Source organism: Platichthys flesus, chromosome 5, assembly GCF_949316205.1.
Source record: "Platichthys flesus chromosome 5, fPlaFle2.1, whole genome shotgun sequence".
Classification (NCBI taxonomy): Eukaryota; Metazoa; Chordata; class Actinopteri; order Pleuronectiformes; family Pleuronectidae; genus Platichthys; species Platichthys flesus.
The window spans coordinates 13,238,121-13,261,185 of NC_084949.1; the positions used below are offsets into that span (position 1 = coordinate 13,238,121).

Sequence of the window (23,065 nt, forward strand, 5' to 3'; positions counted from 1 at the left end):
TGAAATCCATTGAAATACTGCCCTCTACAATTTCGGGTGGTATTTCTCACTTGTGTCAGTTTTTGTCGTAACCATAAGCTTCCAGAAGACGTGCACAAATACTGACAAAATTAATATAGAGTCTGGACAGAAGGCTCCATATACGTAACTAGCATTGAGAATTAAAATGATATTGATTGATGGTTCAGAAGAGTGTTTTCTCTATCTAACACCTTTCACTCACCTGGTGGGATTCTAAATAACTCATGCGTTCTCACATGTCCACAGTTCACATGTACGTGCATGTTTCTATGTAGTCTCCTCACCTGTCTCTTGGGGGCCTTTGGCAGCTGTGCATGTTGTGTGGGGGGGCTGCTGTTGTTCCTCCAGGCCAGTGGGGGGCAGAACCACTCCACCTCGCTCAGGTAGATGAGGAAGGAGCAGTCTGAACCGTCAACGCCATAGAAGGCATAGCAAGGGTCTGACGTCCAACGGGCACGCATCCACTGGTCACCAATACACATCCACACACACAAATAAAAAAACAAGCAGATGTTCTCCATCAATGTTGTTCTGGAACATTTGCTACCAGGTCATGGAAAGAAATTGTCATTTAAGCACCAGTGCAAAACGCTTTGGAACCCACAGCCCAACTTTACTACTAATGAAAAAATACACAGATTGACACTTACATCTACTTTCCCAGGACACTCTGTGAAGCGTGGGTCTCTTGGCACGTCACACTGGCTTGACGTCCCATCTCTGATTGCTGAAAGTACACAGGCAGGGATTTTGTTTAATATTCAGTTATAAACCATTCATTTATTTTTTTGTCAGCTGGAGATCTACTAGAAGACGGCTTGCAAAACACCAGGATCAACATCCACTTTTATTAAAACCAACTATAAACGATCGGTCGATATTTGCATATTTTTGTGATTGAAAATACAAAGCGCAGTTTGCTCCCCCCACAGTTACTGCTGCTTCATTAGTCTACAGGCTCACAAGCTTAGCTCACTGAAATCTCTTCTAACGTGAATATTTATTCTCCAGTAAAACTAATGATTCCAACAGCAATGAGCCAGTGTAACATTATCAATCAGCTCATTGACCAACATATGGTGCGTGTCAAATCCCCTTTAAAGTGGAAGTTTGAATCAATTAACTTTCACAAAATGACCATACACAAACGTTTGACCAGCAGGCTCACCCCTCGGGACTGTATCACTCCCATTAACAACTTTTTCTCTACTCGTTTGTGGGCATTTGATTGCGAGATTCACCTTCTCGGTTAACGTCATCATTGCCAGTGGAAGCCGGTGCCCATAAATCACTGTGTGTTGCACTACATCTGCTCCACTGCAGTGCATGCTATTCACCGGGATGGACGAGGCAGCACAGCCATTCGTCTCCCACCGCTGCCGAGTGTCCTAGGGTTACGTTAGCAAATATGTCTACTCACTTAGGCTGCGCTGAACTGCATTAATTGCTTCACTGCATTAATTGCTTCACTGACTTATTTAACTGTCTCCCCGCTGCTGATGTGAGGAAAAGAAGGGGCCAGAGTGACAGAGACACTGAGAGACAGAGAGAGAGAGAGAGAGAGAACAGAAAATATATCGTCCGTGAAAGAACCTATGCAGCTTCATTTTCTCATTGTGTCTTATAAGCCCCTCCCTCACTCCCTCCTCTCCCTCTGTCTCTCTCTGGAGCAACACATTTGCCTTCTCTCCAGATTCCGTCTGTCTCCATTTGCCTAATGAAAAAGAGACATTTCTCCACATAAGTCTTCCCTGGGGCTTCTCTCCATTGACTGGAAACGCGCACACACTTACTCACCGCCAACAAATATGATTACAATAGGAACCACTGCAGAGACAATTGGAAATGCGGTCAGCTAACTAGATAAAAGCTTGACTCCTGTCCTTGCAAGACAGAACATAAAAGCCTTGTCAGTGCTTGAGGGGGCAGGAAATTCTAATCATGTCCTCTGCGCCGCGTTTTCTCGCTGTCGCCGACTCTCGCACACGTCTCTGACCATGAGATAAATAAACCGCCACTGAGCCGTATGATAATAAAGTCCTCCGGCGCTGTTTCAATTCATCTGTGATTAGAGAGAGCAGCAGCATTTTCATTTTGGCGTGTGCCATCGTCCCCGTAGAGGCAGCAGGGGAAAACAAAAGGAGATGTTACGCTGATTTATTATCATGTTAAGAGTTGGGCAATTACCCTTAAGGAGAAAGAAAAAACAGAGAGGGAAATAAGAAAGAAAGAATGATTATAATGGTGTGTGTGTGTGTGTTTAAGAACAGAACTGTCACAAGCTTAAAATTATTACTGATTTGATCCTGGGCTGGTTTGGATACAAGTTAATGCTGGAACAACTTCACTAAACACAGTTTTATGATCTCCACTGATGTTTCAGTGGGATAATCAGGCATTGTTCCAATACTTTTTAGATTTTGTGTAAAAAATAATGTAGGTGTGTATTTTTGTGCAAATAGGCAAATCAGCAAGAAACAAGTGCCTCTTTCTCTAACTGTGTGTCTGTATATCTGCTATTTTATTTTCTCTTCCATTCCCTTTGAAAGCAGCTTCATTTTGCTCCAGTCCAGCTGTGATTCAAGCAGAACATCATAGGAGAGTAGGAGGTAGAGTGATTCACTTTTTTTAGTTTGTCAAATTAGAAAACTGGAATCCAACACATTTTACTTGAATGATCTTCAGCAGTCATTCTGTACATCAGTTCGACCATGTGAATTTCAACCCTCCATGAACTGTCAGTTTTCTTTGTGTACTTATTAGTTGTGTGGTCTGCCTGTATTCTGCCACACATGCAGTCACTACAACTGGCTGGTGCCATGTGTGGCTTTAAAGGTTTTAACAATGTATCTAAGTGTGTTGATAATTCTGGATGTGTGTGTTAGATATGGCGTATATGCTTATTTATAGCTCTTTTAATATAGTGGTGGTTTATATTTATTTATTTAGCTTGTTGTAATTTGGGTTCGCAATACAATGGAGTCATAGACTATTTCCCCCAGGTTTAATAAAGTAAATCCTGAGTCATAGACTCACTACTAATCACTCACCTCTTTTAGGCATTTTGCCTGTATTGATAGGAGAGTGTAAGTGCGACATGAGGGGAAAGAGTAGGGAAGACTTTTGGCCGAGCAGGAACTGAACCTGCAGTCGCTGCAGGAGGTCTCAAGCCTGTGTGAAGGGAGCCCTGATTTTTCTCTATTCCTACCACCGGCGGCCGAAAATAAGATGGTAAAATATGAGAGTATTTCCCAGTGATGATGATGACAATGTACCTCTTCCTTGCACCATGCTGTTTTGCAGTATTTGCTCCACCCTGATGGCCATGTTGGAGACGTTCTGGGCTATAGCTTGGATCCTCTCCACCAAGCCGGCTGGTTGAAACCTGCACACAAAAACAAAATGAAGAAGAGATAAAGGCACGTGACAATGACTGGTAAACGTACACTACTGACACAGTCTGAGCCCAAGCTCTGCTTTGAAGTGAAGCATCTCTATCACACACACTCACACACACGCAGCTGATAGTTGAAACCTCTCTCCTCTCCCACTGGTATCCCCTCAGTTGTTTCACTTCCTCCTCCAGTCCCTTCCTTAATTTCCATTCTCCCTCGCTCACTTCAGTCATGGACCAGTCTCCCTCCTCTCCATTTATTCCATCCTTTCACGACCGTCTCATTGTTGTTTCTGCCTAACTCTATTCTCTCTTCTCCCCTGCCATTTCTCCTCTGCTTCTCCTCAGTCCCTGTTTTTTTTTTTTTTTACATCCCAACAGATGTAGAAGTGTTAGGTGAGGATGCAAATTGGAAGACACTTGGTTGGAGCGTGAAATAGAAAAAGACCTGCGCTGTTAATACCACTTGCCTTCGTAGGGCGAGAGACTTCCCACTCACTTAATAAGAAGTGTGGGAAATGTGTATGTTGTGTGTTTGATTGCATCTGGTTTGCGAGCAATAGACTGCATGGCTGCACATCATGCAAAACCAGGCCTGTAAGCCATACATGGTTATACTGCTGTGCCCATTTAGTCTATTTAATCAGTCCAGAATGCGTGTGTGTGTGTGTTTACAGGCTGAAATGCACGGCTGTTTAACTAACCTTACCAACAACAGCAGCTGCAGGAAAACGAACACACTAAAAAAAATCATGGAACCGAGGGAATATGTGAGGAAAGGGCATTTGTTGCTTAACAAAGTGTAAACAAAAAGCGAGACAGCCATCACAGTCACAGGCGGTCTCCATGCTCCATTAACAGCTTTGAAAGTGTCACACGTAAGCATTGCTGAGTGTGGCCGCCTGCTCTTTAATATATAATATAATATATTTGCTGCAACAGACGTTATTCCCTAGTGCAAGAGTATTCCAGGGGCAACAGCTGTCTGCAAAAAGTAAAACTGTGCTGACGTGAAATTAAGAAGTCGAGTACGGCTGCCGTTTGCGTTCCTTAGCTGACTGCAAGTATGGTGGTTTCAATCTTCAAGTGAATTTCAACTCATCAAGATAATATGGAACATTTACAGTGTTGTGTTGGTGCTCCGGTGTCAGACAGTTTTGGATGTCTCAACTGCAGCGAGTATAAAATGCTGTGGCTCAGTTTTTAACGGGCAGATTCCTACCTCATTTTACCTGCTCTGTACATTTTAGGAATGATTTCTAGATTTTGTGTTTGTTTCTAAAGGTCTTAAGGGTTGAGCGCCTCCTCTCTGATCTATTACCTTTGCAACTACCAAAACCACACCTGAAACTGATCAGACGCTTCTGGAGATCAAGGAGATTGGGCCTTTGCAATAATGCCCCTCCACATCAGGACCTCACCAGCTCAGGACACTTGACACTTAAAACTTGCCTCCAAAAACGTTTTTACTCCCTTTTAAAACAGGCTGAGGCTTATATTAATATGGCTTTATCTTATTTTACTGTTTTGCTTTTAATTCATTTCTCCTGTCCTCTTTGTTGGTTGTGTTTACTTTTTATGCATCTCTCCTCCTGTTATTACTTCACAAATAAATCATTTCATTTCTGCACCCACAAGACTATGACCTTTTAAGATTCCCAAATGGCAACAAGTAGCTCGGTAAGTGGCGGTTTAATCCAGCAAGTAGGCACGAATGAATGCACAAGACATCTGTGCAGGCAGGAAACAATGGGATGTTAATAGATGTTACATGGAGAACCTCAGAATCAGGCTGAGCATTCTCCATAACAGTGTCTCCTTCAGTGCTGCTGCGAAGCCAGCAGCGTCAAGAACAAGACCCAGAGATACTTAAACTCCTCCACTCGACTCTCTCCCGGCCTGAAGGGAGCAATCCACCGCTTTCTGGCAGAGCGCCAAAGTCTCAGACTGTGAGATACTGTCACTTACACCTGTCTCTTTAAACCAGACTGCACGTAGAGTTTTCTGCAACACCAGGAAATAACTGTTAACGTTTGTTCTGTGGCATCATTTCATCCGTAAAGGAGGTTATGTTATCATCTGAATTTGTTTGAATTTGATCAGGGAAGAAACTGATCCATGAGGGTGCGGATCTGAATCAGGGAGACCTTTATACTTTCTCAAACATTTTGAGATAAGATGATTTTGATGATTTCAAAAATTTCTGAACAAATAATAAATGTATCTGGATGGAAAATTTGAAGTATTTATGTGTGTGAATTTGGGTGCAGTAAGATTGAGGTTAACTAGGGACTGTTTCAGATTTTTTTGCAGACAGAGGGTATTGGAAGAAAGACCTTCATTTCTTCATTATTCATTATTGTCAGTGTTGATATAAAGCTGCAAATTACTTTTTGGTCACCTGCTAACAAAAAGCCAACATGCTTTTAAATTATCTCAAAGCAATTCGACAGACGTAATTATAATTTCACTCCTCAACTCAGTGCAAGTGAAGCAAATACAGCACGTGTTAGTAAGAGTTATTACTTTTTTATTTTTTTATAATGAGAGCCAGTATAAGTTTAGCCTATAAATTTATCTTATGACAATACATATTATTTCATCTTACAAAAGCTGCCAGTGTGCGCATGTATGTGCCATTTGAAATGCATTTGGCCGGAAAGACAAAACACCTTTGCTTGATATTCTAAGAAGCCGCTGTAACCATAAAGCTCTCTCTCTCTCTCAAGAAAGGGCTAGACAGTGAGTGTTCAAGCTGTAATCTCACCTCACAAGTCTGATACAATGTGAACCTATTCCCTAGTGAAGAACACACAGGGAAAGGCGAGAGTGAGGGAGCGAGGCAGAGAAGTGGATGAAAGACTGAAGACTGGAGAGGTTTGCACAAGGAGATCCAGAGAGCGCAAGAAGAAAAAGCAGCAGATATAGAAACATACAGTGGGAGAGCTGCGTAGAAACTGAAATGAATAGGGGGGAATAGGGGAATAACGACGGGATCAACCATCCACTGCAAACGGACCGAGAGTACCAGGGGGAGTCTTCTGTCAAGACAGAGTGAGACAAAATAAAAGCATCCTGTGCGCCTTCATGTGGAAGCCAACAAAACAGCTTGGCTGAAACATTAAACAATAATCGCGATCAAAGATTACGAGGATATACATATTTGATGGCCCACTGTTGCACGCTACTCGCAATGAGGCTTCCGCCCTTTTGATGATCGGAGGCAGTTGGCTCGTTTACAAACGAGGGAAACAAAACTGAGTTGAGAGAGAGAACGGAGGAGACAAAACGGGAGGAAAGAGAAGGGGGAGAAGAAACAACGGGAGGAGATCCACCAGCGTGTGCCGACCAGGAGGAGAAGCGTTGAGAGAAAGGGGGGGGGCGAGAGAAAATCAATGAGAACTACAGAGAGGTTTCATCAGGATAAGAAAATGTGCTCTCATGTTCTCCTTATGTGCCTTTGCCTCCCTCTTTATCTAATGAGCTCAACCTCTCACGGCAAGTGGACGGCTCTGACAGATTCACCAACCAGCGGCGTCCAGGCCCACAGATCTGTGTGACAAGGTGTTGCTCTGGAGTTCGGCTGATGTCCATTTATTCGCGTTCAAGCTGACTTTTTTTCCCTTGAAGTCATGATGTTAAAACGTCACACATCGCACACACCTTATTCCAGACACACAAGCATGAATGAACACAGGCATGAACTAGATTTGTTTTAAATGCATTTATTCATCCCAAACACATGCACAGACATACAAGGCACACTCATGCAGGTAGGGAAATGTAATCTCTGCTTTTGACCCATCTGGTGCAGCACACACAGAGCAGTGAGCGACCAAGTACAGCGCTCGGGAGCAGATGTTGGGGGAGTAAGGTGCCTTGCTCAGGGGCCCTAGACAGGGTAGGGAGACTCTTGGATTTTTGGACAGATCAATCCAGGTTCGTCTTTTGTTGTCTCTCCGTGGAGTCGAACCAGAGACGAACCAGAGACCTTCTCTGCCGATAGTCCAAGTTTCTGCCAATAGACCACCGCCTCTCCCTACACTGTTACAAAGAACGGAATTTGCACCACGGTTTATTTCCTCCACATCTATGCATAGAGCAACTCAGAAGGGGAAAGGAGGATAAAATAAATTAAAGAAGGATATAGGGGGCGTCTCTCCTGCCAGGACATCTTCACTATTACACTGACTTGAGTGCTGGAGGCCTCCTGGGATAAAGGTTGTTGCTGACGGAGCTTTGATGGCCACTTAAGGGGGAGAAATAGATAAAGTCGAGCCAGATCTTCAGGGAGCGCACGCCTAAGGGGAGACTTACTTAGCCATCTCCCCTCTCATCTGCTGCACAGTAAAATGGAGGGAAACAACTCTGCATCCTTTCCCATCCTTCTTCATCTTACCCTCTCTTGTTTTCTACAGGCTCTGCATTGTCGTCGTCCCCCCCCCCCCACTTGGTCTCTCTCCATTTTCTGCCCTAACAAGCGGCTACCCCATGGGCAAATCGCAGACTGGGGCCTCAGACATCAAGTCCTGTTCGACCACTACACAGGAGTGTGTCAGCAACAATGAAGCTCACACGATGATGAGACTCCCGCCCAGTGTGTGTGTGTGTGTGTGTGTGTGTGTGTGTGTGTGTGTGTGTGTGTGTGTGTGTGTGTGTGTGTGTGTGTGTGTGTGTGTGTGTGTGTGTGTGTGTGTGTGTGTGTGTGTGTGTGTGTGTGCGTGCGTGCGTGACTTTCTGCGAATGCGTGCCTGACTGGCCTGGATTTGAGATGTGTTTTTATTGAACTCACTCTTCCTATTTGCTCCTCTCCCCACTTGCCCAAAACAATAAAATAAAAAAAAATCACATTTTACCACGTCACTCACACCAACCAACTACCTTTCAAGCACATTTTCCCACTGTTGTGATGGAGTGTGAGTGCCTGAAGTAGAGCATCACATATCAAGACTATAGTGGGGAAAAAACACAAAAAGCAATAAACGGAGAGCAAAGAGAGGAGAGGTAGAAAAAATACAGAATATTTGAAGAAAGGGGAGATGAACAAAGAAATGAAAATCATTGGACTGAAGAATACTTCAGTCCAATGGCTGTCACTTTCAGTGTCTGTATGTGTGCGTGTGTGTGTGAGTGTGTGCTACATGTCCACTACAATTTACTTGGTCAATATCTTTTTCATTTTGCTCTCTGCATCAGAAATTTCACTCCTGCTATTATAGCTCCTCCATTCCAAGGATCCATTTAGCCCATACAAAATAGATTTTTACACAGTAAGTACTGGTTATGATTACATATTGTTCACAAAGTGCTGCTGTCATGAAAAACTACTTTTCATCTCAGAAGAAAGGTATACGTGCAGCATATTGCAGAAGTTTATATGTCAATGACTGAACTTGGTTTTATGTTGCTGAGTTTGGTGTGTGCTGCTCATAACATATTATACCAAATCTCCGTAGAAACTAAAAGGTTTTACAATGTAGTGCTCAAATAATCCTCAGGACTTCTGTGGGTTTCAGCTAGGTAAACCTAAGAGTTTTTATGACAAAGACAAAATGAAGACCTATGACAAGTAAATATGAGGGATCATCAGAGTCCCAGAATTGCTTACACTTCCCCACCTTTAAAGATAAGGCAAAGTAGCAGAGTAGAGAATAACCTTCGAGAGCCCAGGTTATCTCACAAACTACAGGCAGAGACAAGGAGAATCGATAGTCTTTCCTACGGCCAAGTTTACGAAGATAAATTCTGACCAGGGTGTTTGCAGACTCAGTTATCAGTTCCTTGATGGTCGTGTTTAGAGTTTTATCACAGCCTGCTAATATCTGTATCGTTGAGAAAGACGACACATAAACTTTGCATGCCGCGAAAAGAATAGTTCCTAATAAAAACACAATCAAGACCCAGAACATAATATTTAGATGATTGAATCTGAGACTTTTTAATAACTTGGACAGGTAAAATGGAGCTGTGGTCATTCGTAAGGGGTTCTCTAATTATTTGTTGGTTGGTGTGATCCCAGCTTGTACTACTTCTCTCATAACACTGATCCAGAAGAACCCATTTCTGCAGCTGATTGCATTATGCATCACGGTCACATAATGTAATGTAATAAAATATCACAAATCTTTCTTTCTCATTATCAACAAGTCATTGGCTGTTTCATTTGGGGTGGGGGGAAAACCAGCAAATCACAAATTGTGTTCTCTACTATAAATGCGGCTCATTGGTTTAATGTCAGTTGTGTGTAATTGGGTGTCTAGCCATGCCAACAGCACTGTGACAGGGGATTAAGCCTGGCTCTCTGCAGTGGTGGCGGATCGCTCTTTTCCCCTTGTGCCACTCAGACATCCCAACGAAAACCTGGTCCTGATGCTACTCTGATCCAGTTCACTATATTTCACCCAAACAATAGCTAATCTATGAACGAAACATGCAGGGGTATTCAATTAATGTGTCAGTCGACATCATTTCACTTAAAAGTCCTAAACATGGAGAGTGTGGTGGTTATTTAAAAATACTAATCACCAACATGGTTTAAAGGGGACATATTATGCCCAGTTAACCACAAGTTGATATGGTTCCTTGGGGTCTTAATGAGCTTACGCAGCAGCAGCATCCTTCCACACTGTTGAGTCAACGTTTAGAGGTGACCCGGGGGAGCCCCTAGGGAGCTAGCGTTAGCTCACGAAAAAATCGGGCCGGTGGAGCCCGCCTCGCTCGTCCAAGGCCATCTAGCGAGACTTCCTACATGGGCATGGTGAGTCTATGACGTTTATTTCTGTCATAATCCCATTCAACGCACTCTAGCGTATCGTTTCTGACAGAGGAACCACAACAAATTGCGGGAGTTGTTTTTTTTTCAGAGTTTTGGGGACGGTAGACATGCCAAAGTGTAGAAGCACTACAAAAGTGGAATTTTCATAATATGTCCCCTTTAAGAAAATCTGAAATATGCCACAAACCTTTCAATCCTATAATTTTCGACTAATCCCGAGAGGCGCAATACATCTAAGTATAATTTATCTGTTGAATCGCAGGCTGACAACAAGTCTTGTGTTAACGGGCAAACTGTCCACGAACCTATTTAGAACTGGATGGTCACACACCATTGATTTCAGCACTTGTATTTGACCCTAATTACATCCTGACCATAACCCTCCATGCAGCCAAACTGCCCCCTTCAAGGCAATAACTGCAAATTGATTTCTGTTACAGTTGCACCTCCTTGTACCATCCTTGTTAGAGTCCCTGACAATAGGCACAGTGTTGCACCTCTCGCCTAAGAGTAGAGCCGCTTCCTCCACATTAAACAGCCCATTACTAGACATTGATTACAGTTAACACCGATGCCAGAACATATTAATCGCTCCATCCTTCCGCTCTAGTGCCTCGACGCAGATCTGAACCTGAGCGTTTATCCGGGATCATTTAGAAAAGTTGGAGGAAGTGAGGGGATTTCTGTCAGGGCGTATCACATCACCCCCGCTGCAGCGAGTTCAGTGGGGCTGCGTGAAAATGAAGGGAGTCGGAATGAGGAGAATGTCAGGCAGAAAAGACAAATTGGATGTTTTGGCGCTCAGGGGGCAAAGAGAGGAGTAGCTTGATAAAAGCAGTAGCAGCAAGGTCATACAAGACTTGTCTGTTTGCAGCAGCAATTGTTAGGTAATAGGCAGCCATTTCCACAGGTAACTAAATGAGGAGGAGAAAAAACGAGAGTCAAGATGAGAGCGAAGTACAATAAGGAGCTATGGAGGTGTAGAGATAGAGAGTCAATGTTCAGTAGGAATCACAATTATAAATAAATCTAAAAATAGGAATCCTGATGTAATACTGTTGTCGATTAGAGAGCAAAAATACTCCTTATTAAATTTAATTGTTTTGTAATGACTTTTGTTTTCCCCTGTTTTAATTGTGAGCTGAACAAAGATTGATCTTCACTACTAGGATAACGTATTTATAACTTTATTCTGAAAAATATCCGTCTGACGTTGTGGACACGGTATAATAGTTTAATCTGTAGGTCTTCAACATTCTTATGGACAGGTTTTTACATACTGTATCATAATGCAGATACTTATTTTCTTCCAAACTCTTTTGTATTTCAAATTAGCGCTATTGTATTGGTGTGTATGTCTATTCTTGACTGGAGGGACTGTAACATATATTTTACGGAAAAAGCTGAAGGCATCAGAATAAAAGACTCAGTCTTAACTCTGGGGAGCGTTGATGATTTCTAGTTTCAAATTGTGAGCTGTAATATGAAAGGAATATTCAACTCACCTGTTGATAGCAGAGCTGAGCTCATCCAGACGCCGTGCATCGGTGGTGGAGGTGTTGTCGAGTTTGGACAGGCTGTCCATTCTCTTCAGAATCACTTCCAGCATGTCACTGATCTTCCTCAGCACACCACGTGACTCCACACCCCCTAGCACTGAGCGGAGAGACAGACATGGAAGGAAGGAGGCAAGAGGTGAATGAAAAGCTGGACAGTGGCGTGCATGAAAACCTTGTGGAACAGCGTGTACATTAACCACAGAGCCTGAAGCTCTTCTGGCGGAGGTTTTGATTTGGACAAGTGTCTTTGCACGGCAGCATAGATGAAAAGTAAATTCTCTTCTCCTTTTAGCCAAACAATGCAAAAGTCTTCAAAATTTCAGCACATTTTAAAACCGGATTGTATGCCTTCAGCAACCAGTCAAGTTAAACCCATGTGTGTCCAGCCTCATAAGTAGTGAAGACTGAAGGAATTTAATAAAAGGAAAAAACTGTATTTTGCAATAACATAAACGTGTTTTGTGAGGTCACTGTGTCCTAAATCCAGTTCACAGGTTGTTTATATCGCTGCCAATACACATCACTTGGTTGTATTTAACAGATAATAAGCATCAATGGCCAAAGCAAATTTGCAAAAGGAGAGTATTACCTACACATTTACCCTATTTATCCATTCAGATAAAGGCTAATAAAGGGAGGTGTATATCAGAAATCCAAACTTTGTTGTAGTTTGGTCTATTACCTCTGTCCCTCATCTCTTTGTTGGAATACGGTAGTTTACTGAATAAAAATGTTTACATACAGTCAATATGAATACTGTTTGAGGCAGCTAACATGTAATGAACCTTAAATCTATGTGTTAAACGGACTGAAAAGAGATGACGCCTTATGAACCCTCACAAATGGCAATGAAATAAATGTTTGGACATTGCAGAATCCTTACTCAAGCTTCTTTTCGCGATTGATGTGTAAACCTCTTTTCTTTCCTCTCTTCCCATGCTTGCTTCAAGGTTTGCTTTTGTGATGGATTTCTCCCTGCCCTTGGGATCTTTTGAAAGTATCCATCAGTTTGTCCACAAACCACCAACAGGTCACCTTCTATAAACGTGTGGCACTCGGTCTGCAGCACAATCCCCAGGGGTGGTTGCCCTGGCAACCAAGATCCCTACACGTGTGATGAAGCTGTGATATGATAAGTCTCTGGCTGAGGGAAACGATAGCCTTCACAAACAAGGTGGGGAGTGTGAGCTGTGGGACTGTCACACGGTCAAGTAGTTACACAAGTCAGACATACACAACATGATTGATTGGAACGTAGGGCTGGGTGATGTGACCTCAAATCAATATCACAATTATTTCAAACTTTTACCTCGATTACAATCAATGGAGAGTGAGTGAGCTCATGTGAGAATAAAGCAGGAAAGTGTATTCGCAGATGGGCGAGTTAATGATGTTTCTTACATGCAGCTGATGTGAAATATATTCGTAGAAATACAACAAGTTACCGACAGAGATGTCAACTTGGAAAGACAACAAGATTTGAGAGCTATACATGTGTCATGACCTGGCTCCTGCATGCTCTACAGACACCACTCCTCATCTGACTGCTCCTGATGTGTCTGACCTGGACAATCTCCTGCTGCGTTCTTCATATGTGAAAGGCCAACTCCGAAAAACATGTTTTTGAGTTCATGTCCGAAAAAGGCTCTTGTGATCCTATTGCCACACACACGCCTCTGGCTAAGCCATCTTGGATCCCCTCCCCAACCCTCTTCCATCAGATCACAAGATTTCAATCACAGGTTTTAGTTGAGTGTCACTTTTTGCAGCATCCAGGATGCTGACACAGAAAGTGCCTCCACAGAAAGCCCACTTTTACAGTGGGACCGAATAAGAGTATCTTCTCTTCACTTGAGCATTCGTGTAAATCCTTAAAGTCTAAAAGCCAACACTTTTGGTAATCCCACGTCTTGGTATGTGTACGGCTTTAATTCTTGTTTCCTCAGCATTCAGCACAGTACGTTACCCAGTGCTCTATTTTAATCTCATCATAAATAGGGTTTTGTTCAGGCCAGACACTCCAGAGTCTGATGTCTGAATATGGGCTTAACTTTATATTCTCTGAAACCTTTTCATACGAGACGTTCACCAGAACTCTGAGTTATGAAAAGCCAGGAACTAATAACGTCGAGGCTCTTTGCTGCTTTCTATGTCTCCGTCTGTGAGGTGGCCAATTTATTTCTTACACCTAACAAAACAGGGTGATCTCTCTGAGAACAGAGAGGAGGAGTTCTGTGTGTGTTGCTTTGTGTGTGTCTAAAGATGAGCCGGCCATCAGAGCTGAAAAGAGATTCTCAGCACAAAGGAGCGCACACACACAAACACAGTAATGGAGACAGGTAGAATATACTCTAACTGCATAGACGATGTACCCGACCTCATTAGAATGATTACCCAGACACAGCCAGGTTCACAGTGTCTGTGAGTTCAGCCATAATGGTCGTAAACGAGGAGAAGGTGAAAAAGAGGTGGAGACGCATATGGAAAGGTTCCTTATTGAACTCATCACATTTAAGAGAATCAGCGAGAGATGAACAGTGACTCATGAAAGAGGAGGTAATAAAATAAATACACAGTTAACTATATATTCTCCGGTTTAAATGAACTGTAATAGCTGAAAAATGACAGATGAGGAAGAGTAGGAGACATTTAGTACATTTAAGGAGATGAAGCTGAGGTTGGGAGGAAGTTAACTTTTTTTAAAGCTTCTTCATCACTTAATTTTTTCAGATGGGATAATATTTATTACTCAAAATCAAAAGAAACAACTTTACTTGAATGAAAAGTTCAACAGGCTTAGGCTAATTAATGAACACACCATAATAGGACTGGGTGAAACAGTTGATTTCTTTCAGGTTTAGAGAAATTAAAAACTAAAATTGTGGTTTGTCTGATCTTGCAGGCTACCCTAATTAATTAAGAATGTTTTGTTTTATTTGGTTTTTACTCTCTTCTCATCTCTAACATTTTTATTTAAATATATTCCAGCCCTAATGTTGGCTATTATTTACACTCAAAATGTCACTTAACTTGCAATGGTATTAATATTATCATCATCATTATTAATATTGTCATATTAAAGACAATGATAATGGTTTTATACTAATCTTCATGGGCAGAGAACTATACAAATTGGCGATAGATCAAGTATGTATTATTATTGTATAACCATGCTTGTACAATGCAATAACAATTTATATATGATTTATAGTTTGCTGTATTCAACTTGAGGAAAATGTTTATTGCTAATACTCATTTGTACAAAGTGTTTTAAAGGAGGTTAAGCACCTGAACTGTTTTGTTGTTGGGAGAAGGAGACATCAGTGTCATCTTTGTCATCATTAGATTTATCAGTGTGTGTAAAAATCCAATAAGACAAACACAGAGAAGACAGATGGCAAAAAAGGTTTAAAGCACAACAGTTGTCAAAAATGGACAGGTTGCTGGCACCTGATGAACAAGACAAATGGGGTGTTCATAAAAAAATGGCAGTTTTTAAGAGAAGATTTTACTCCACTGTGTATGCTACAGATGCATTTTAATGTCAGGTGCAATTATGACCTAAAGTGATCAAAATCCAAACACTTTCACTGCCCCATACGATAATGCAGAGTGAGGAGAGCCAAGGGAGATCTGTCCCCTTGAATATGAGGCCGCCATTAAATCCTCAGTAACCATACGCACAGTTACCAGCTTAACATGATACAGCTCTGGACAGATGGGGCACAAAGGTCAGAGTGTATCCTTGCAGCCCCAATCAGAGCTCTTGGTAGAGCCCACATTGACACAGCAAACACCTGGATTACACTGTCCGACCGCTCCATCAAAGCCCATGTCTGCTGCTTGACAGGCAATTTCAGCCAATGGGCTCCATGCCTAACAGCGCTGATGCAAGGTCATTGTCTGCCTGCATCGCCTCCAGCGGCAGATGGAAACCGAAGTTCAGTGAGTTATCTCCACAGCGACAGATGCATTTGTGTGGGTCTGAGAGTGTCATATCCTTTGGTGTGATGGATCGCTTTGCCGATGGGTCCCGGGATGATCTTTGTGACGCCTCGATAATGGATGGCATCCCTGTCAAGGGTCAAGCAAATTAAAAGGAGCGGCCAAGCTGGGAAAATTATAGCTTATGTTAAGCGTTGTACAAATAAAGGCTTGTCTAAGCTTCAGTGCTTTTCCTAAGGAATTAATTCCCTGGCAAAGTCTCTGACAAAGCATCCGAATGACCACACCCCCGCATAGTTTTAGAGTTTGTTTGTTTTAACAAATTCGTGCTGCTTTGAATTAGTGTTAAAATGTGTGACTCCCTGTCTGGGTGGCTGTTAATAAAATACCAGATGAGACTATATAAAATTGTTAAACACAGTAAAATATATCAGTACTCGCCAAGATAACATCTGTGATGATCAGCAGTGCATCAACAGAACAAACTGCAGGTAGAAGAGAACAGATCTTCAATGTGTTCTCATGTATCAAATATCATTTCGGGTCAGGGGGCTAATTGTTCTCTGTGAGTCTTTGTCTCTTGACGAATCTCTGTGTCAAAACTTAGTCACAGAAGCTGCTCTCCCCTGGATGGCAAATGACCGACGGTAACAGATGAGGTCTCCCTTTGAAGAGCGGGTCCTCAGCCTCACCTTTTATGAAATCTTTATAATGTGTTTGACCAAGGAAACTAAAGCAATGCTTGCTTAAATGATAGAGAAAATGACGACCCCCATCATATGAAACCTCATTCAGAATGTGAGGACACTGTGTCCATAGACAAAGCGCAAAATGGAATAGATAGAAGATAAACAGCAGCAATAACATTACTGCAGAGATGAAGGGAGTTAAACTTGCTCAAGCTTAAAGGCAATTGAGTCAGAAATGGTTGTGTGTAAGTGTGTGCACTCTTTGCGATTGGGTCTATATATTGGGTCCAGGTCACATTTGCTGTTCAACAAAGCTGCAACCAGTATGACCATAGGTAAATCAAATAGCCCATACCAAACAGGCATGTCAAGAACAGGCACTAATGAATTTGTGATGTAGAGCTTATGCACAGATTTCACAGCACTGTCTACTTATCACTTAAGAGTGAAAAGCCTTTCAGTTCTTATAGTAATCTTGAAAAAAAGGGCGAAAGTGGTATTAGAGTCATTTTTACTTTAATGAAAAAGAGACCATGACTGACACCACAGTTGTTAAAACCGACCATAAAAGAGATTTGTGATGACAAAAAGTCTGTTTCCCATCACTCTAAATTCTCATGGCCATGGTATATATACTGTATGTGAGAGAAACCTATTGTGACCTGACAGTGTTTTCATTTCTTTTACTTTTTTATTCATTTTGAAAATCTCCCTCTCCGTCTTATGAATCTATTGCCATCATACACACAAATGATAACATTTCCATTACTTGTTGGTCTTTCACTTGCACTGTGACACACTGAGACCTGCATTATATCAAAGTCCCTGCGGAAAGCAGATATTCAAACTCGAAGTCAGAGCAGCTTATATTAGTGAGTGATGGTTAGCTCAAGGACAAGAACAGCCACATAAGCAACTTTTAACAAGATGCATCATGGAACACGAGGATGGAAGACACAGTGTGCTTCAGGAAGACAATGGTATTGTTGAGTTGTGCTCATAATAAAGCATTGTGTGTATATTACTTTGTTAATCTCGATAAATGCATGCATTTATTTGGTTGATATGCAGTTCCAATTTTACTGGAAAGGCAACTTAAAGGTTGATGATTTAGACTAGAAGGTCACTCAGTAGAGCACACACCTCCTCCAAGGCCCCTTATGAAAACACATTAAATTCACTAGATGCAGATTTTCATTTCTATCTGCAACAAATGGCACACACTCAGAGAAAGAGATTTCATTCTATTATCAATAGCCATGAAATAATCTCTGAGAAATCAAGGACATTAAAAAAACAAAAAACTGTCGCAATTTTAAAGAAAAATAAATCTGCGATTCATCCACAGATCCAGGTCTGTTCAAAGATCTCCTGATCCATCCTTCCACCAGGTTTTGAGGCAATATATCCAGTAGGTTTTACTTAATAGTACTAACAGACAAACAAACAAACTTTTTTTTTTTTAGAAATGTGTACACTCCGAATCAAATAACCACATCATTTACTTTAATTAAATGTGCATTGCAACTAATTGATATGCGTGATTCAATAACTTATCTCTAGGGATCAAACAAGTCATTTTCAGCACTTGAGTAATTACTTTAGCAGAGTTGTTTAGCTGCTTGTTTGTTGACAGCGATTAAAGCTGTCTTAAGATTCTACGAGAGTAAAAGCAGTTAGTTAATGGGAACGAGCTGCTGTTATTCCATCATGCTGGGTTTGTCTTCCCCCACTGTAATGGAGTGGAATAAAATCAGCACAAATACACCCACGCAGACAGTGTTCTGCTATGGCCACCAAACTGGACTGGATATTTGATGTCAGCGCTTGAGCACTTTGTGTGTGTGTGTGTGTGTGTGTGTGTGTGTGTGTGTGTGTGTGTGTGTGTGTGTGTGTGTGTGCTGTAGCCTACACATTTGCCATTGACCGTTTTGAGCTACTGAGCATCCAAATCTTGACAGTACGAACAATTAGCATTACTGACTGGAAATTAAATTTAACAAAGTGTGTGTGTGAGTATGTGTGTGTGTATGCCTGCACTTGTTAAAAGAGTTCATTAAATAGCGTGACCGTCTGCTTGACTTTGTGCTAACGGAAATGGCAGAAGGGGTTACACAATGTAAAGCAGCTACGACTTCCCTCCATCAAATCCTTTTCATGTCACGGAGTTAAAAAATTCACATTTTACCGAGGCTGGGAACAACGTTTGTCTGCGTCAATGGCACCATCAAAAGAGAAGGACTTTTCATATGTCAGCACAGCGGGGTGTCACATAAAAGAACATAGAGAAGGCAGGGGTGTGTTTGAATAGTATGCAAGTATCTCTATGACTGCAGTATGTAATGTGTGCGGGGTGAAATAGAATGGATTCCTATTACTGTTGAAAGCTTAGCAGAAAAAGAAGGATTTAAAGCAGTGGGGTTTCTTCTAATAAAAGGGCATTATTTAGACTTAAGGTGCTTCAGCAGCTTGAATGCACATGTTTGGTCTGTGTGTGTGTAATAGGAAAGACATCAGGGCAGCAGGGTGAAAAGGTGGATTCAAATCGCATTGAAATTAAACTTCACAAATTCTAAAAGCAAAAAAAAAGGATTTTCTCTTAAATTGTTTTTTTCACAGACTTGTTTAGATGTAGATTAGTAAGGCCCAAGTCTAGTGAAATATTAATACATACAGTTATTTCTGCATCTGAAGTGCAATCAAGAACCGTTTTTAAACCTTCAATCAGCCACTTGTGTGTGTGAGTGCGTGCACTCTTTGCGATTGGGTCTATATGATCGTCTCTCTGAATTTGTTTGCAGTTTCTCCCAACCAACATGAGGGCTGACTTGTGTGACTGCACACAAACACACACGTGCATGAGGTTATTATTTGTGCCGGAACAGGAGGCTGTTTTGATTGGTTTGGGGAGGGGATCGCGGGAGGAGGAGGGAGGCGTTTGAATATTTATGAGAAGAAAACCATTTGTGGTCTGATGAAAGCTGACAGAAGGGCCTGCTGGATAGAGGTTGACACCGCTAAATTAACTGCAGAACTGAAGGCAGATGTCACTTTGTCACAGGAGCACACACACGCACACACACACACACACACACACACACTCACACTACTTAAAGAGGAACATCCGCCACCCTAAAACAAATGTGTGATATTAATTAACACCTAAAAACTAGACACCTGTCTCAACAAGTTTAAAATCAGTTGCAACCGTAAATTATGCTTTAACACATAAAGCAATTATGGGATGGTTCAACAGTGCGTCATGACTCTGTGGGCTCATAAATGTTTTTGCTTTATTGAGATATTCCAATCTCGGTGAGCATAAATTGACTGCAAGGCTTCAAGCTGTGAGCCAGAAAATGCAGCATAGCAGGAAAGTCACCACGGCGGCTGTCATGGCCTCCTGCCTGTTGTTTCCCATTACTCACGATCAGCCCGGGGATTTGTCTGGAGACGACATCATCGCCACAGTATGTCCCCCCCACTCCTCAGGTTAAGGAGGCACTTGTCAAATACAGCGAACTAGAACGGAGCTATACACAATCCACACGAACACAGATTCCTTCAGACACGATGCGTGTTTACCTGTGCACACACCAACCACTTCCTCTTCGTCCTCCCTCTTCACCCTCCCTCTTCACTGCTCCCTACAGCTTTCCCTTCTTTTCCCCTTACCCTGGTCTTTCTCTCACTGTCATCCCCCTCGTGCCCTGTTCGCACACTTTCACCTGATTCGTCATTCTCCTCCAACCCTCCCTCTCCGTTGCAGTGAAGGGAACAACACAATCAACGGTAAAACTCCACTCTTGGGGGGGAGGGGGGGGGGGGGGATGGCAGACAGACAGAGTGGAGGTTATTCGCCGCGTTATACCTCTCCATTCTCCAATACATCTTCCCTGCTCATTTCTACACCTACGTTCAATTAGTACAAATTACATGCCGCTTCATTATTATGGCGTCGGAGCTCCAGCGTTCGTTAGCTAAGGAACGGCAGGACCGAGTGCAGACGGGGAGAGGATTGGGACGGAGGTGGGTTTATATTTATCTGCACGCTGGGAATGAAAGTTTTCTGTGAAAGCGGTGTGAAGGCAAATGAGAATGCAGCAGATGAAGCATGAAGGGAGAGAAACATCGCGCTGGCAATAAAGTAAACACAATGAATGCCAATAATCTAAAAGACAATTTAGTAAGACGTAAAGCCAGAAATGACGGCATGATCAATACGCTCATTTGTACCCCACGTTAAAGAATAGAAAAGGCCCAGCTGGCGACGATGTAAAGTGTAAACACTCGTCTCCATTTCATTTCCCCCTCTTGGTTTGGCTTTTGAAATATTTATTGTTCATTTGGTTTTGACATTTTCTCATAATTCATTCAGCGCCGTCAAGGCAAATTAGATTTCCTGATGGGAGATGAGGAGAGATGAGAGGATATTAAAAGACTTAAAGAAAGATGGGACCGCAACAATGCCTATTAATGCTGACGGCTTCTGTCACTTCTCTTCTCTGTGCTTCTCAGTTTCGAAGGGATCGAGGAAAGGATGAAGAAAGACTCTGATCGCTGTAATCTAGCACTTTGTCGCTCAACAAATCACACCCTCCTCTTCCTCCTTATCTTCCTCCTGTCCCTCATCAGGAGGTGTTTTGCCCCACGGTTCTCAGGATTTTATTTGAATTGTACTTTGTAGGTGTCACATTCCAAGTGGACAGGCTCCTTCTCAGCTTGTATTTCCACTCTTCTTCCATCTCCTTCTTCTTCTATACTTCCCCTCATCTTTCATTTGCTCTCTCTTTAATTCTCACTCCTTCACTCCACTGTCGGCTTGATCATCATGCTTTATCTCATGATGATGACAGAGGATGAAACACTGGCATCGCTCAGCGTGAACACACACACAGACACACACAAAGCACTTGAGAGGGACAAATAGAAAAACAATATTTGAACAGAAACTAAATTGCATACCCATATGCAGCATGAAAGGTTAATCTGTTGACAAGCCGAGTGTGTCTGCGTCTGTGGGTGTATTTGCGTCTTGATGAAACTGTGATGAAATGGGGCGATAGCGATTGCTGTCTTGAACCACAATCTAACTCAACCCAATTCTTCATCAAACAGGATTGTGCTCCTCGGAAATACATGCGAGTGTTGCATTGTTGATTTGTCGGTTTATGATTGCAAACACACACCATGCGTATGAGAACATCGAAGCAAGCACACTCCGGCCATAACGGGTGTGAGTGCAGCGTGTGGTGGATATACACAATCTAAAAGATAACCATGTTGCCAGGTTGGAATGGCTGTGGCTCAGGGGGTAGAGCGGTCATCCTCTAACCAGAAGGTCAGTGATCCCAGTCTTTCCCATCTGTGTGCGAAGGTTTCCTAGGGCAACATACTGAACCTCGAGTTCCCCCTCATAGATTCACTGTATGAATGCGTGAATTGCAGTGCAGTCTATATATATATATATATACAGACCATTAGGTTGCAGCCGCACATGGGAGCCGAAATGGAAAGCACATGGGCCACTCACGGGTCCAGTGTGGCCCGCCTGTCACACTATGCCCACACTTGATAATAAACGTCATACGACCATTATCGTACACTGGCAATGCATCTACCCACGGAAATGGTCACAGATTGCTGGAATAATAGCTTAACCGTCAAATATAGGCACATGAAGCTTTATAAAATGGAGAATTAAAAAGCGGCTAACAAAGAGAGCAAGGTCAGTAAAGTTGTGAGTCATTATTGCATCCTTGTCCATGTTGCATTCAGCAACTGTAGTCTGTTGGGGTAGCCTTCCAGGAAATGATGTTAGAACGTGGGTGTAAACGTCATTTCCAAATTTCTTTTAAAACTTAAAACATATTATTTGGGATGTAGCCTCATTCTAACAAGCGTGTGGGAAGGAAGCAGTGACCCTCATTTCGATGTCCTCCCCCTGCAAAAGTCGCTGTCGCTCAGAAATCATTTCTCTGCTGACTTGTACTAGTTCAGCACAACATGACTGTTCATAGCAGACAGACGCACAACTGCTGGGCTTGTTCTACCACGACCGCGTCAGTGTATGTTAGTGTGATGGAGCGTCGTGTTGTACTCTGACACTGGGTGATGTGCAGAGGTTTAAAGTGCGTGTGTGTGTATCTGCCCCGGTCAGATGAGGGTGTACAAGCATTTTGAGGGGAAATACATGTATGACATGACCTTCACACTGTTCTGTGATGGGTGTGCATGTGTGGTGTAAATACAGACAATATTTATTCTCATAAAGAAACATCCAGGAAACGTGTGGGAGAAAAAAGTTTGGAAGGTTGTACCTGCACCTCCTGGTGGATGTGTTTACCTAACTCAGTTAGCATTCTTATCACATGAACGGCAGAGATGGAAAAAATTACCATATTAATAACCAACACTATCAATTAACTGCAGTGTAATTGCCATGAATGTTATTTGATGACATGAGGTTGGTTTTCAGGCACTTCGTTATAACTAAAACACGTCAGGCACGATCCTAGTAACAACATGGACATTGGCATGAACATTATTTACAAGACGAGAATTTGTAAGTCAGATTAACTATCTGTGATATGACATGAATGTGGCACCAGGTCAGTTAATCAACATGTGCATTCATCAGGCTTTTAACGGGGGTTACTTTCGGAATTTACTTTTAGAAGTA

The 23,065-nt window shown here is 42.3% G+C and overlaps 1 protein-coding gene across 1 annotated transcript in view; it reads right to left on the minus strand.

Annotated features, from left to right (window-relative positions):
* The window catches only part of LOC133954431 (alpha-1,6-mannosylglycoprotein 6-beta-N-acetylglucosaminyltransferase B-like), a 100,961-nt gene that overhangs the window by 52,752 nt on the left and 25,144 nt on the right, over positions 1-23,065 (minus strand). Inside the window, exons 3-6 of the mRNA XM_062388860.1 lie at positions 11,696-11,846; positions 3,297-3,406; positions 672-748; positions 306-485 (exon numbers count right to left, since the gene is read on the minus strand). Of these exons, the coding sequence (XP_062244844.1) occupies positions 306-485; positions 672-748; positions 3,297-3,406; positions 11,696-11,846 (518 nt within the window). The remainder of the gene's footprint in view (positions 1-305; positions 486-671; positions 749-3,296; positions 3,407-11,695; positions 11,847-23,065) is intronic.